Source organism: Ammospiza nelsoni, chromosome 20, assembly GCF_027579445.1.
Source record: "Ammospiza nelsoni isolate bAmmNel1 chromosome 20, bAmmNel1.pri, whole genome shotgun sequence".
Classification (NCBI taxonomy): Eukaryota; Metazoa; Chordata; class Aves; order Passeriformes; family Passerellidae; genus Ammospiza; species Ammospiza nelsoni.
Window position 1 is genome coordinate 2,107,915 of NC_080652.1, and position 13,748 is coordinate 2,121,662.

The following is a 13,748-nucleotide window of genomic DNA, read 5'->3' on the forward strand; positions in this document are numbered from 1 at the left end:
CAGCTCCTTGGTGCTGCTGTTTGGTGTTTGGTACAGGCTGGGAACTGTCCCTGGTGCTCTGTCCCTCATACTGTCCCTGGTGTTGTCCCTCATGCTCTGTCCCTGGTACTCTCTCTGTCCCTGAAGCTCTGTCCTTGGTGTTCTGGTGCTCTGTCCCTGATGCTCTCTCCATCCCTGGTGCTCTATCTGTCCCTGTGCTCTGTCCCTGATGTTCTGTCCCTGTCCCTGAAGCTGTCCCTGGTGCTCTGTCTGTCCCTGTGCTCTGTCCCTGATGCTGTCCCTGTGCTCTGTCCCTCATGCTGTCCCTGATGCTCTCTCTGTCCCTGGTGCTCCCTCTGTCCCTGAAACTCTGTCTCTGATGCTCTCTCTGTCCCTGGTGTGCTGCCCCTCATGCTCTGTCCCTCATGCTGTCCCTGATGCTCTGGTGCTCTGTCCCTGTCCCTGACTGTGTCCCTGTGTTGCAGGTGGAGGCCCTGACCCACCAGCCCAGAGCCACCACGGTGCACGCCGTGCGGGACTCGGAGCTGGCCAAGCTCCCGGAGGGGGCCCTGATCTCCATCAAACGCAAATTCCCCCAGGTAAGGCAATTAAAAGCATTTTCCTGGCTCTCTCCAAGGATGTCTGGGAGGCTCAGGCTGCCTGTTAGCACCACATCCTCTAGGTTTGCTGAGTGATTGATGAATTCTGAGGAAACGCTGCGTGCTCCTGGTCTGCCTGAGCGGATCCATCCCAGACTTCCAGCAGCTTTCCTTGCTCTGTCCTCCCATCAGCTGTAGCAGGTTTTTAATGCAGGGCTGCTTTGTGGATCTGGGAGGAGTTCTGCTTAAATGCAGGATGTTAGCAAAGTGGAAATCACTTAGTGCTACTGATGGGAAATGCAAGTTTGGCTTCTAAAATCCCTTAATAATGTCATTCATTCCTCCTGGGGCTCAGAGGAAGAGAAGTTATCTCCATTCCAGTTATGTCCATCCCAGTTATCTCCATCCCAGTTATCCCCATCTCAGTTATCCCTCTCACAGTTATCTCCAACTCAGTTATCTCCATCCCAGTTATCTCCAAGGCTCCACCCTTAGTTCTCTGTACCTTTATTTCCACAGCTTTGATATTTGGGAGGTGGTTTCCCTCTTCCTGCCATTTTAGGTTGTGAATCCTCCTCCTGCAGCTGCCAAATCTGTCTGTGACTCTGATTGCCCCCTTTGAATCCATCAGCTCATCCATCTTCTTTAATTCACTTGACATATCTCTCTCCTGCAAATTTGGAGACTGACGGACTTGAAATTTAATTCTTTTGTCCCTAAGTGCATCAGGGACATTATACTAAGCACTAAATCATTGCATTGGCCTCACAGGCAATTCTTTAATGCTGTTACTTCACATTATTTCTGATTTGTCATTTTGCTGTCTTGAAGACCTAGGCTTTTTTAAAAAACAGATTTCTTTAAAAAATCCTGCAAAAATAATAAACCTGATTTAAATACTTTATTCTCTTGCTTTCCTAGCACCTATAATATTTTTTTTAAACTGTGCAATATAAAGCCTCAATTCAGGCATTTTCATGGTAGCAAAATGGAGTTTTATCTGTGTTATTGCCAGGAGAATTTAATTATGACAATAAGTGTTCAGAAGTTATGTCAGTGACAAATAATCTTTCTGGTTTCCCTGTAAGGATTATTTTTGCTCAAGTGTTTCTGAATTTCTGTTGGGGCTTATTAAGGAACTTCTGGTCCCTGGAGCTCATTTGAACAGACCTGTGAGTTTATTCCTCTCTATTTAATGTGATTCCCTGCCCAGGTTCATGAACTGGGAGCTCAGTACAGAGCTCCCCACAAACTGGGGACATCCCAGACATGTGCCATCCACTCTGGAGCTGCTGTCACCCATCCCTGTCCTTGGGACTGACCCAGGAGGGAGGGAATGACCCAGGGAGGATTCAAACCCACCTTTCTGCTTGTGTAGTGGATGATTTTAAATGCAACTGCTAAACATACAGACTGTAAAATTCCAGTGTCACAGACTGGTTTGGGTTGGAAGGGACCTTAAAATTTGTCCTGTTCCCTGCTGTGGTTGCTCCAAGCCCATCCAGCCTGGCCTGAACACTGAGCAATGCCTTGAGCACTGCTCTGCACTAAGGCTGGGTTCTAATTCTGCCTCTTTATCTGGGGCAGGAATTTATTTCAGTGTCTCTCTTCCCTTTCTGCCAGCTGGCAGAGCTGTTTTCCCCTGAACAGTGATCTCTGTGGAGCTGTGAATCTCTTTGCTTTGCAGTTAAAATTGAGCTTGAGTGTTACAATTATAGCACAATTCAAAACATTTATTTGTAATAGAATTCAAATGTCTTCCCATGTATAAAGAGTAAAGCCCATCAGCCTCAAATTCCTGACCTTTTTCAGTATGGAATCAGTTTTCTCTAGACTTGCCTATGGCCTGGCTAATTAGTTGCAATGAAACAAAATGCTAAAATAGATATTTTAAGGAAATGTGTTGCAACACAGGTTGTTAGAAAGACACATTCGTGCTGCTGTTTGAGGTCTCGAAATTCTAAGTAGATGTTAAGCTGGTAGAAAATGTGAGAGCTTGCATTTTTTTCTATGAGTTTGTTTTAGAACCCCACTAGAAATAGAAAGAGGAACATAAGATTGACTTTCTGTAGGTGATTTATGCAGTTAATGCCTTCAGTCTGTCTTAAAAACTTAAGGTAAAATATTTTAATAAGATTTCATTGTCCTTGTGTGTTTTCTTTTTTGTCTGTTAAGTCCATCAGGAAATGTTTTGGGTTGGAAGGAACTTCAAATCTCATCCAGTGCCACGGGCAGGGACACCTCCCACTGTCCCAGGCTGCTCCCAGCCCTGCCCAGCCTGGCCTTGGGCACTGCCAGGGATCCAGGGGCAGCCACAGCTGCTCTGGGCACCCTGTGCCAGGGCCTGCCCACCCTGCCAGGGAACAATTCCCAATTCCCAATATCCCATCCAGCCCTGCCCTCTGGCAGTGGGAGCCATTCCCTGTGTCCTGTCCCTCCATCCCTTGTCCCCAGTCCCTCTCCAGCTCTCCTGGAGCCCCTCCAGGCCCTGCAAGGCCACCCTGAGGTCCCCCCAAAGCTTCTCCTCTCCAGGTGCACAATCCCAGCTGTCCCAGCCTCTCCTCCCAGCAGAGCTGCTCCATCCCCTGATCCCCCTGGAGCCTCCTCTGGATCTCTGCAGCAGCTCCAGCTCCTCCCTGTGCTGGGCCAGGGCTGGGGCAGCTCTGCAGGTGGGGTCTCACCTGGGCACAGGCACAGGGGCACAATCCCCCTGCCCTGCTGCCCACCCTGCTTTGGATGCAGGTAAGAGAGGAAGGAAGTGAGAGAGAATTGAAGTGATGGAGCAAAGCTATAGTGTAGAAATTTGAGAACCAGAACAGCCAAAGTAAACTTGAAAGGATTTTACTGGAGAGAAATGCTTGAGCTGGAAACTGATAAATGTTGTGCAGAGGACAAGGGCTGGTTCACTTTATTAGAAAAAGAATCCAGGCATGAGAGGATCAAAAGCTGTCCATGCCTGGGCAGTGTCACAGAGTTGCAAAAACCCCATAACTATGCTAGCAGAATGCTTTTTGGAGTGAAGAAAGTCTGATATTTCCTTGATGCTGGAAAAGCTTCAGCACCAGCCTTTGGCAGCACATCTGAAGGCAGAGGCAGACCAAAGGAGGAGAGTCTGGAGCACAAAGAGGCAGCTGAGTGCTGGTTAGAAATACTGACCTATAAAGACAAAAAGCCCATAGAAGGTTAAGGGAAGACATGGTAGCTATTTTCAGATGTATAAAATTATCTTGTGCTAGAAAGGGCAGATGCTGTTCACCATACTGGAACAGAGCAACTGGGACTGAGCTGAAATGGCAGCAGTTGCAGTGAGAAAAAGCTCATTCTACTCTCCAGAAAGACTAAAAGATTGTTACTTGTTTTTATAACCTCTTCTAAAGCAATCAGTGGAGTAATGCTTAGTGCTGAGCAGAGGGATGGACCAAATGAATTCTGTCCTATTTCCTTGGCTGTTATTCTAGGAGAGTGATTTATACACAGGGTTTATGATGTTGTTTTCCCCATTCAAGCAGAAGTAATAAAGTAATGAAGGGATAGCAGGTGCAATAGCTCTGAAATAATTGACTGGGTAGCAAGAGCTGGCTGGTGATTCAGCAGTGGTGGAGGATTTCCCTCTGCAAAGCAGAAAAACACAGGGCAGGAAGCAGCTCTGCCTCTGTCAGCTCCATGCTCCTGCCCTGCCTGCTGAGGGTGAGTTGGCATGAGTCTCACTTGCTGGACAGTGATCAAAGAGAGGTGCTGCTCCCCAAGTCAGGTAAAATCCTCTCTGAATTCAAGGGAGAACTGGATTTTTTTGGTGTGCTTGGCAGCTTCTGCAGAGCCTGAATGGTGTGTATGTGTGTGTGTTAACAGCCAAAAGCTGGGCAGCTCCTGAGCTTGGGTTTCCCTCTGTTTGTTACCCTTGAGCTTTACAGAACCAAGGAACCACAAAATATCCCCTGAGCTGGAGGGACCCCCCAGGATCCCCCAGCCCAGCCCCTGTCCCTGCCCAGCCCCCCCAGCAGCCCCACCCTGGGCACCCCTGGCAGCGCTGCCCAAAGGCTCCTGGAGCTCTGGCAGCCTCGGGGCCGTGCCCATTCCCTGGGCAGCCTGGGCAGTGCCAGCACCCTCTGGGGACAGAGCCTTGCCCTGAGCTCAGCCTGAGCTGCCCTGGCCCAGCCCCAGCCGTGCCCTGGCTCCTGTCCCTGTCACAGGGAGCAGAGATGGGAGCTGCCCCCTCATCAGGCTCCAGACAGTTCCTATGGAGGCTGAAAACCCCTTTATTTTAGGAATTAGTGGGAGGACTCCATCCTGCAGACTCTTCCCCAGCCATGCTGTGTTTGTAGGTGATGCAGGAAGGGTTCCAACTCTGGAGTGCATTGTAAGAAAACATTACCTGGTGCGTAAGAAAATTGTAGGACGTGGGTGGTGCTTGCAGTGAGAACTGTGTGAAATGAGGGAAATCGTGCTCTGTTAGTCCAGGCAGTCATTCCAGTTCCTTGAGCTCAGATCTACAATCTGGAGAAGTGGAATGGCTGATCCTTGGGGAGATCCATGTGACTGCCTTCTGGTTTGTCTCCTGAGAGCTGCTTTGGTCCTGGGAGGGACAAGAGCTGATCTGCTGGGATCTTCCAAGTGACCCACCATAGCTCAGGTTATTCTGAGGGCTGAAACAGATGGGTGAATGTGGGGAGCCTGACCTCAGTTATAAATAACAGCCAAAACTCCAGATTATGTACCCAGAAGTGACAGATGTTGATTTCTAGATCCTGCTCAGTCTGCAGAAGTCAAGCTTACATTTTGTGGCTTCTCAGGAAAGCATCTCAACCTTGATTCACTCTGGATATGGCATCCTAGACATTCCCAATGGAAAGTGGCCCATGGTGCCAAAATTAATGCTTCTGTGCCAAAATTAATGTTTCTGTGCACCTGGTGCCCCCAGCTCTCCAGCACAGCCCTCAGGGTTCTCTGCCAGCCAGAGCATTTGCTCCCTGACAGCCTCTGTGCTCATTTCTGGTGCTGTTCAAAGCTCTCCAGCCTTGCAGGAGTGGAAAGGAATTGATTCTTTCTATTTTCATCCCTGCCTTCAGTTCTGGAAAGTAGGACAGGGAACCAGCTCACGATTCCTGGCACCACAAAGCAGCGTCGAGGCAGCAGCGAGAGCACAAAAATCTGTGAGCAGATCACAGAGATGTTCCAGCACTGCTGCAGAGCTGGGATCACATTTCCTAGATTAGCTTTGACTCTTTTGAGCTGAGTTAGTTTTTAGAATTCTAACTTGGAATTTAGACCTGCTGGTTGCTGAGAATCTGCTTGGGAGCTGTGGGGGCTGAACTGTGAGACAACCTTTGGCGTGCTGGAAACGCGTGCTGAGAAATAGAAAGAGTTTTTCTGCATCTTTCTTTTAATTCTCTGAGTCTGCCCTTGGGCTTTAAATATATTCAGAACCTGTCATCCATCTCCAAGTGGAGTTCTGCTATCTTCATAGGAGTATTTGAGCCAGAGCCTCTGTGAAGTGGCTGGAGCCCTCCCCAGGGTTATCTGCCTTACAAAGTGAGCTCTGTAATGTGCCCTCCTTTCAAAGTGCTGCCCACAAGAACTGGGCACATTCTGCATCATGGCTTGGGCTTGATGTGGCACTGGAGATAGGTCAGGAGAGGCTGTGCTTCTGCATTTGTTGTCCTGGCCCATTCCAGTAAGTGTTCCTTGATTGTAAGAGGAGTAGATGTGAAAAGGTGAGAAGGACTTCAGTGGGAGCACTGTGGTCATTGAGTGAGGCTGGCAGGAGGGGGGATTTAATCAGCACCAGTGCCAGAATGACATTTTTCTTCAAGACATGATTGATCCCAAGCATTAGAAGCTCAAACAACCCCAGGATAAAGCTTCAGTTCCTCTGTGGGCTTCAGCAGCATTTGAAAAGGTGCCAGGAATTGTTGTGAGGGAGCATTGAGGATTTGCTTTGTCACAGGCTGATCAAACGTCAAAGTTTCAATCAGAGACCCCTTGCTAAGCTCCCTGATTCCAGGACAAGCCAGTGTTTGTCTGATCTGGGGCCATGTGAAACTTCAATAACACCCTGGTTTTATTCAAGCTGAGGATCTAATTTACCTCTCCTCCTCCCTTGTCCCTTAAAAAAAGCCCTTAAGAAAGCTGGTCAAGGATAATCTCAGCTCCTGGAAAGAGCTTCCCAAAAGCTGTTCTGTGTATTTGTGTGGGTAAAAATGGCTGTTTGCACTATTTGATTCCCATTGTTCTTATTTGTAGAACAGCCAACCCTTGGCAGACCTGTTTCTCATGGCAGCTCATCCACAGAGCCTCTGTGTGGCACAAAACCCTTTTACAGATTTTTTAACTAAATCACACCTGGACGTGAAGCTCTGCTGTGGAGGCACCAGTAGATTGTTATTTAACATATTTAATTTCTCTCTGGTGACCAATGACCTGTGTCAGGGGAGGTTTAGTTTAAAATGAGGAAAATGTTCTTCCCAGAGGGTGCTGGCACTGCCCAGGCTGCCCAGGGAATGGGCACGGCCCCGAGGCTGCCAGAGCTCCAGGAGCCTTTGGGCAGCGCTGCCAGGGGTGCCCAGGGTGGGGCTGCTGGGGGGGCTGGGCAGGGACAGGGGCTGGGCTGGGGGATCCTTGGGGTCTCTCCAGCTCAGGAGGTTCTCAGAGTATTCTGTGATTGCAGTTTGGGGGTGACTGAAGTTTTAAAAGATGAACGAGAGAAGCATTTTATTGTTAGACTTGAAAGGCATTGGAGAGTCCACAGCTGCCCTCCAAGGCTCCTGTCCCCTGCAGCATCCTGCTCTGTTGGGTCTGGATGGTGGTGGAGGACCCAGAGAGGGAAACCCCATTCAGTTTGTAGGGCTGCACACCCCCCTTGGCTGTGCAGGGCTGACACAGCCATGGCAGGTTCATTACTCCAGCCAAGGCTGCTGTCCTGGCCCAGGAACCTGCAGGAGACAATGAGAGGGTCCTGCCAGGAACCTGCCAGGGCTGGGGAGGCTTCCTGGGCCTGGCCCTTGGCTTCTGTGCATAGGAGCTTTGATTTAACATCACAGACAGTGAAAGCTGAACCCTGGGGCAGGGTAGGGCTCAGGTGATGAATAGTTTGGGGTTTGTATGTTTTCTTCTTACATGTGCTTTTATGTATTTCTTCTGTTGTAACTAAAAGGGATTTGTAGTACACAAGACCTCACATCAGTTATTTGTGGCTGTGAATTTGGATATTGGTGTTGAATTTGTGAAATTTTCCCCTGATTTAGAATCCCAGACTGGTTTGGGTTGGAGGGAACCTTAAAGCCCACCCAGTGCCACCCCTGCCATGGCAGGGACACCTCCCACTGTCCCAGGCTGCTCCCAGCCCTGCCCAGCCTGGCCTTGGGCACTGCCAGGGATCCAGGGGCAGCCACAGCTGCTCTGGGCACCCTGTGCCAGGGCCTGCCCACCCTCACAGGGAACAATTCCTCATTCCCAATATCCCATCCAGCCCTGCCCTCTGGCAGTGGGAGCCATTCACTGTGCCCTGTCCCTCCAGGGCCTTATAAATAATCTTTCTCCACGTTTCTTGTAGGCCCCCTTCATGTATAGTTTTCTCTGAATCAAGAGTTACCTATGATGGAGGAAGCTTTGTTTGGATTAGTTGTTGTCTATCAGCAGATAATTCAATTTACCAGGCCATCCCTTAGTATTCACAGAGTGAAATAAATGTCCACAGGAAAATATTTTCAGACTGAATTCTCTTGGAAGTCTTTTTCAAAAGAGCTTTTTGTAAATGAACTCTTGAGTTTCACAGTTGAAAAGGAACAAAAGCTTTAACCAGAGCCCAGCCTTGGAACATTAGCATGGGTAGGTAGTAGTTGGAAATATTTAAAGGGATTTTAGGAAATACAGCACTGCAGAGTGACTGTAACCTCTTGCTGTGGGAATTGCAGTGGCTGTGGAGCCAGTGGTGCTCTGGTAACACCTCAGCCCCAGGATGGATGGATGGAGCACTCAGCTCTGTGCTGCACCAGCAAGAGCAGAGCTGAAATCCTGCCTGGCCACATCCTGCTCTTGAAACAGGAATTAATCTTCCTAAAGAAAGGAAATTCAACCCCTTGGGATGTGGTGTTTGGGCCTTGCCCTGCCATGAATGCAGAGGCTGCAGGTCTGTGGAGTAATTGGACATTAATTAAGCAGAGGGAACATTCATGGTTTCCCAGAAGCTTCTCTAGCAGGTGGTGGAACAGACTGTCACAGCAGACAGGAGAGGTTTGGGGTGCTGGGAGAGCCTCAGTGGGTCTCACTGGGATGGAGTTGATCAGAAGCAGCCAGGAAGGTGAGATGTTTGTAGGTGGGTGAGGTGGTGAGTGATGAGCTGGGTGGGAGAGGTGGAATTGTGCTGAGGGAAGTGCTCTCCAACACCACTGGAGAAACAGAAACTCTTTGTCCTGTTTTGCCCTGCACAAAAATGTCTTGGGAGTTCATCTGGAAAGGGGAGTGGGTGGCAGGAGGAGGAGGAGAAATGGCCATTTCCCTTGGAAAGAGTTTTACCTGAGCATCCTGCCCTGGGCCAGGGTGATGAGGTGACAGCTGCAGTGGTGTCTGTGGGAGCTGGAGAAGTTTGGGGCTTCTGGAGAGCAGCACTGATGCACCTGCAGCCCCAAGGAGCTTTTGAAATGGAGATTTACTCAGTTTTTTAGACCTGTAAGGTCAGATTTTGTCCTTCTGGCCTGAAAACTCTTGCATAAGCTCAGGAGAGAGAGGTTTTGTGTGCTTTGGGGATATTTTTGATGGTGAACTCAGTCACCTCCCTGACCTGGGCAGACCCCATGGCTCCAGACTCACTCCATGAGCCTCTGTAGTGCCTCTTCAGGTGCTCTGTGACCTTCCTGAGTCACCTCCCAGCCTGGGCAGGGAGCAGGGGTGGGAAGCTGTGTTCCCTGGCAGATTGGGGAGCTCTGAGCAGACCTGTCCTGGCAGCCAAGTGTCCAATCCACAGCTCTGCTGCTCGTTACTGTGATTAACTGTGATTAACTGAGCTGGCTGCACTCACTGCTACTGCTGTTCCTCATCATGAGCAAGGATTAATTCCCCTTCCTCAGCAACTGAACCAAGCTCAGCTCCATCCCCAGCGTGAGGGGTCCAAAAGCTGCATTTGCTTTACTACAGGCAATTAACGATCTTTGCCTCATTTAGGAACCTGCTGGTGGTGTTTGATCTGTCTGGGCTCTGACTCGTTGCCTTCTTGCAGATTTTTCTTCAAGCCTTAAATTGAAGCTGCCTGATGCTGTGCCAGCAGGAGGGGTGTTTGCAGGGCTGGGTGCTGGAGAGGCTGTAAAATCCAGGATGTGCTGTAGAGTGAGCACAGCAGACGCTTCCGACCAGGAAGGCTGTCCAGCCCTGGGTGATGGTGAAAATGAGAGAATTCTGCTTGTGCAGATGTCTGGGAAGTGTTCTGGGCTCTTCTGGCACTGGGATTGAGAAAGGCTGGCTGGGGAAGGGGGCAGAAGGCTCTGGGAGGAGCAGTGCCCAGGCTGTCCCTGGCTCAGGAGTGTGGGGCAGGGCTGGGGCTGCACCCCCGGAGGAGGGAAACTCACTGAGTTCTCCAGGTCAGTCCAGTTCCTGCCCTGCCCCACTGCCAATTCCCAGAGCTTTCCTTGAATTGTTAAGGTTGGAAGAGTCCCCAAGATCATCAAGTCCAACCATTCCTCCAGTGCCACCATGATCACCACTAACTCATGTCCCCATGTGCCACATCCACACTTCCAGGGATGGTGACTCCACCACTGCCCTGGGCAGCCTGTGCCAGTGCTTCACCTCCCTTGCAGTGAAGATTTTCATAATATCCAACCTAAACTTCCCCTGGCACAGCTTGAGGCTGTTCCCTCATGTCCTGTCACTTCTTACCTGGGAGAAGAGACCCAGCCTCACCTTGAGTTTCCTGCAAAGTGCAGCTGAACAGGAGGGATTTGGGACTGCTGAGTCACAGCCCAGATTCTGCACCGAGGCACCACCCTATACCTGCCCTTTGCCTCCATCTCCTCCAGACAGTTACTTGGAGTAATTGTTTCCCTTCAATCTCTGTCATCCTGCTCCCAGCCCAAGGGCTGATTCCTGCTTGTCCCTGCCCAAGCCATCCCTGTCCCCTCCCAGATCCCTTGGCTTCCTTGTTGTCTTTTGGGCTGCACTGAGCTGTGCTGCTCCTTCATGCCCTGCTGCTGTGTGGGAGTGAGAATAAAGGGGCTTGGAAACCTGAAGGATGAATTTTTCCTGCTGCTTTTCAGCTCTCCCCAGCTGCCCTGAATTTGGGAGAGCTGCTCCTGCTGCCCTGCACACTGAGGGTCGATCAGGTCAGGTCTGCTGTCAATGGAGGGATGTGATTTGTATTGACTTCTCCCTCAGAAGGATGGACAAGTCCCTTTTAGAGGAAAACATTGCCTTTTTCTGAGAGGATATCTGGTGTATGTAATATAAAACTCTGTGGAAATTTCAGTTCTGAGCTCGGATCCCAAATTGATGTTCCTTGGACGTTGCCATGACTGCGACAGAGTGACTCATCCCGTTCTGGGGAGCAGCTTTGCTTGTTGTACAAAGTCACCAGGGAAATAATTTTCCCTATCTATACATACCAAGGCTGTAAGGTTTGCTCCAGCAAACAAGACAAATAATATTTCCTGGTAATAGGAGCAGCCAAGTGGAAAATGAGACCAATGGGTTCTATTCTTAGTTCCATCATTAACCTTGGACATATTTTGTAACTTAGCTGGAGCTCTCCTTAGCTGCCTGTAAAGCAGAAAAAGTTATAAATACAGGAGATGGTTTTAGTAAGTAATTAAAATTCTGATGGTTAAGTGCTTCAGAAGTGTAAGATGTTCATGGCACCTCCCAAAACTGCTGAAGGAAAGTCCTGCTGTGCTGCTGCAGGTTTAGGTGGAGCCTGTGAGCTGGGTATAGCAAATGTGCTCTGGGGGCAGATTATCTCCTTTAGCAAGGGCCATCAGTCTGTATTTTTGTGAAGAATTCCTTGTTTCCCTGAATTCTCCCCATGGATGGGTTAGTTCTGTAGCCACATGTGGTGCCTTTGGGGAATCCCAGAGCCTTGGGGTTTGGTTGAGTTGTGTGGTTGGATGACCATCAGATTCTGTTGTGTTTTGAACAAGGGGAAGCATTTTAGCTGCTCTCTGAGATTCCAGGACAAGGCAGGATGCTGGAGCTTTCCTGCTGTCCTCCCCACATGGGTGGCAGTGGGCATGGGCACTGTGCCTGCTCCTGGGGCAAGGAAGAAGCACTTCCAAGGGTTTGTCCTGGTCACTTGTTGTTCATGTGGCATCTTCACCAACCTGCAGTCATCTCTAGGGGGCAGAAATGGCACGGGGTGCCCAGAGCAGCTGTGGCTGCCCCTGGATCCCTGGCAGTGCCCAAGGCCAGGCTGGGCAGGGCTGGGAGCACCTGGGACAGTGGGAGGTGTCCCTGCCATGGCAGGGGTGGCACTGGATGGGCTTTAAAGTTTTTTTCCACCCCAAGCCATGCCATGAAATCCCTGAAATAACCTTGGTAACTCTTTTTCTGTGTTCCACTGCAAGTCACCCTTGTGCTGGGAGCCTCTGTTTGCTCTTCCCCCATTTCCCATAGAGAACTTTAAATACATCGGTGTTTTATCCTCAGCATTTCACAGTGCAGGGGAGTTTGATACATTAGATTTAGTTTGTAAGGCAGGATGTGTAAATGACTCAGGTGAGCATCCTGACCTGTGTTGATGCCTACCTGGCCCTTGATGTGAAAGCTGCATCCCAAAGTGCCTGTTCTGTGGTTTATCCAGGATCCCAGCTAACCTGGCTGCTGCTTGTTTTGCTTGTTGACCTTGGAGAACTTCTGTTGTGGCAGTTCTTTGGGGTTTTTTTCATGTCCTCCTGAGCTATTTTGACCTAGAGTTATTTGTCTAGGGGGAATATTTAATGATTGCTCTATTAATCCTTAATGCATTTAAATAAGTCTTTTCCTTATTTGGTAAAACATCTGTGTAGAGCTTTCAGAATAAATGCTGCATTTTCTGTGTCTGTCACTTCTTGATATTGCAAGGATTAGTCTTCTGCTATCCCACTTGTCAGGAATTATTGATTGGTCATGTTGGAGAGAGGTTTGTCAGTTTGGAGATACATCTGACTATTGGAATATTAGTTTATATTTATGTGAGTCCTGCTGGAAAAACAGCTGGGACCACATCTGTGTCTTCAAACATGAATTACCAGGCAAACATGATTTGAGGGGAAAGCAATTTTTTAGGCAGTTTGTTTTGATTCTGCAGGTGTTTAGGGGGTGTATTTGTTCCTCTTTTTTTCCCCCAAATATTTTAAATTGGCTGTTGTAAACCGTTCACCAGGATTGGGGAAGGGTCTGGATCTTTTTGAGCTTTTAGCACCTACAAAAGGTGCAGCACCCACTGAGCACTGAGGGTACTTAGTGGGGCAGGTGCACTGCAGAGAGAAATGAGGAGAGCTGGAAATGCAATTTGACATGTTTCCCCAAATAATCTTTTTTTTCCCCCAAAGCAAGTTAAATCCTGCCTGTTCCAGGGTTGTTTTGTTTTCTTGTTTTTCCAAATTAAAGTAAAACAAGGTAGGAGAAACCAAGACAAATGACCAATCACCACACATTACAGCCAGGAAAGAAGCTGCAGCTGCAAACCCTTGACTCTGTGTGGCTCAACTCGAGGGAACATCTTAAAAAAGTTTGGAAGTCTCCATGTGGATGCTCTACTTTCAGTACATTCTGCCTGAATATTTCTTTTTTTTTTCCTTTTCTCTCCCAGGTTGTGACCAGACTTATTCACTTGCTGGGCGAGAAGATCCTTGGCAGTCTGCAGCAGGGAGGTGAGACTCATTCCTGGACTATTCCCATTGATGCTGGGGCTTCCTTGGAGCCACACTTGCATCCTTAAATTTGGAATCAGGCAGTGCAGGCTTGGAAAGGAAATGCATTGCTAAATTTCAGCCTGGAGAAGAGAAGGCTCCAGAGAGAACTTAGAGCCCCTGCCAGGGCCTGAAGGGGCTCCAGGAGAGCTGGAGAGGGACTGGGGACAAGGGATGGAGGGACAGGACACAGGGAATGGCTCCCACTGCCAGAGGGCAGGGATGGATGGGATATTGGGAATTGGGAATTGTTCCCTGTGAGGGTGGGCAGGCCCTGGCACAGGGTGCCCAGAGCAGCTGT

General features: G+C 49.2%; 1 protein-coding gene across 2 annotated transcripts in view; it reads left to right on the forward strand.

Moving 5' to 3' along the window:
* Positions 1–13,748, forward strand: part of PNPLA7 (patatin like phospholipase domain containing 7) — a 135,930-nt gene that overhangs the window by 57,609 nt on the left and 64,573 nt on the right. For both annotated transcript variants that reach the window (XM_059486427.1, XM_059486428.1), the window contains exons 20-21: positions 465–578; positions 13,348–13,408. In XM_059486427.1, coding sequence (XP_059342410.1) covers positions 465–578; positions 13,348–13,408 — 175 coding nt within the window. The remainder of the gene's footprint in view (positions 1–464; positions 579–13,347; positions 13,409–13,748) is intronic.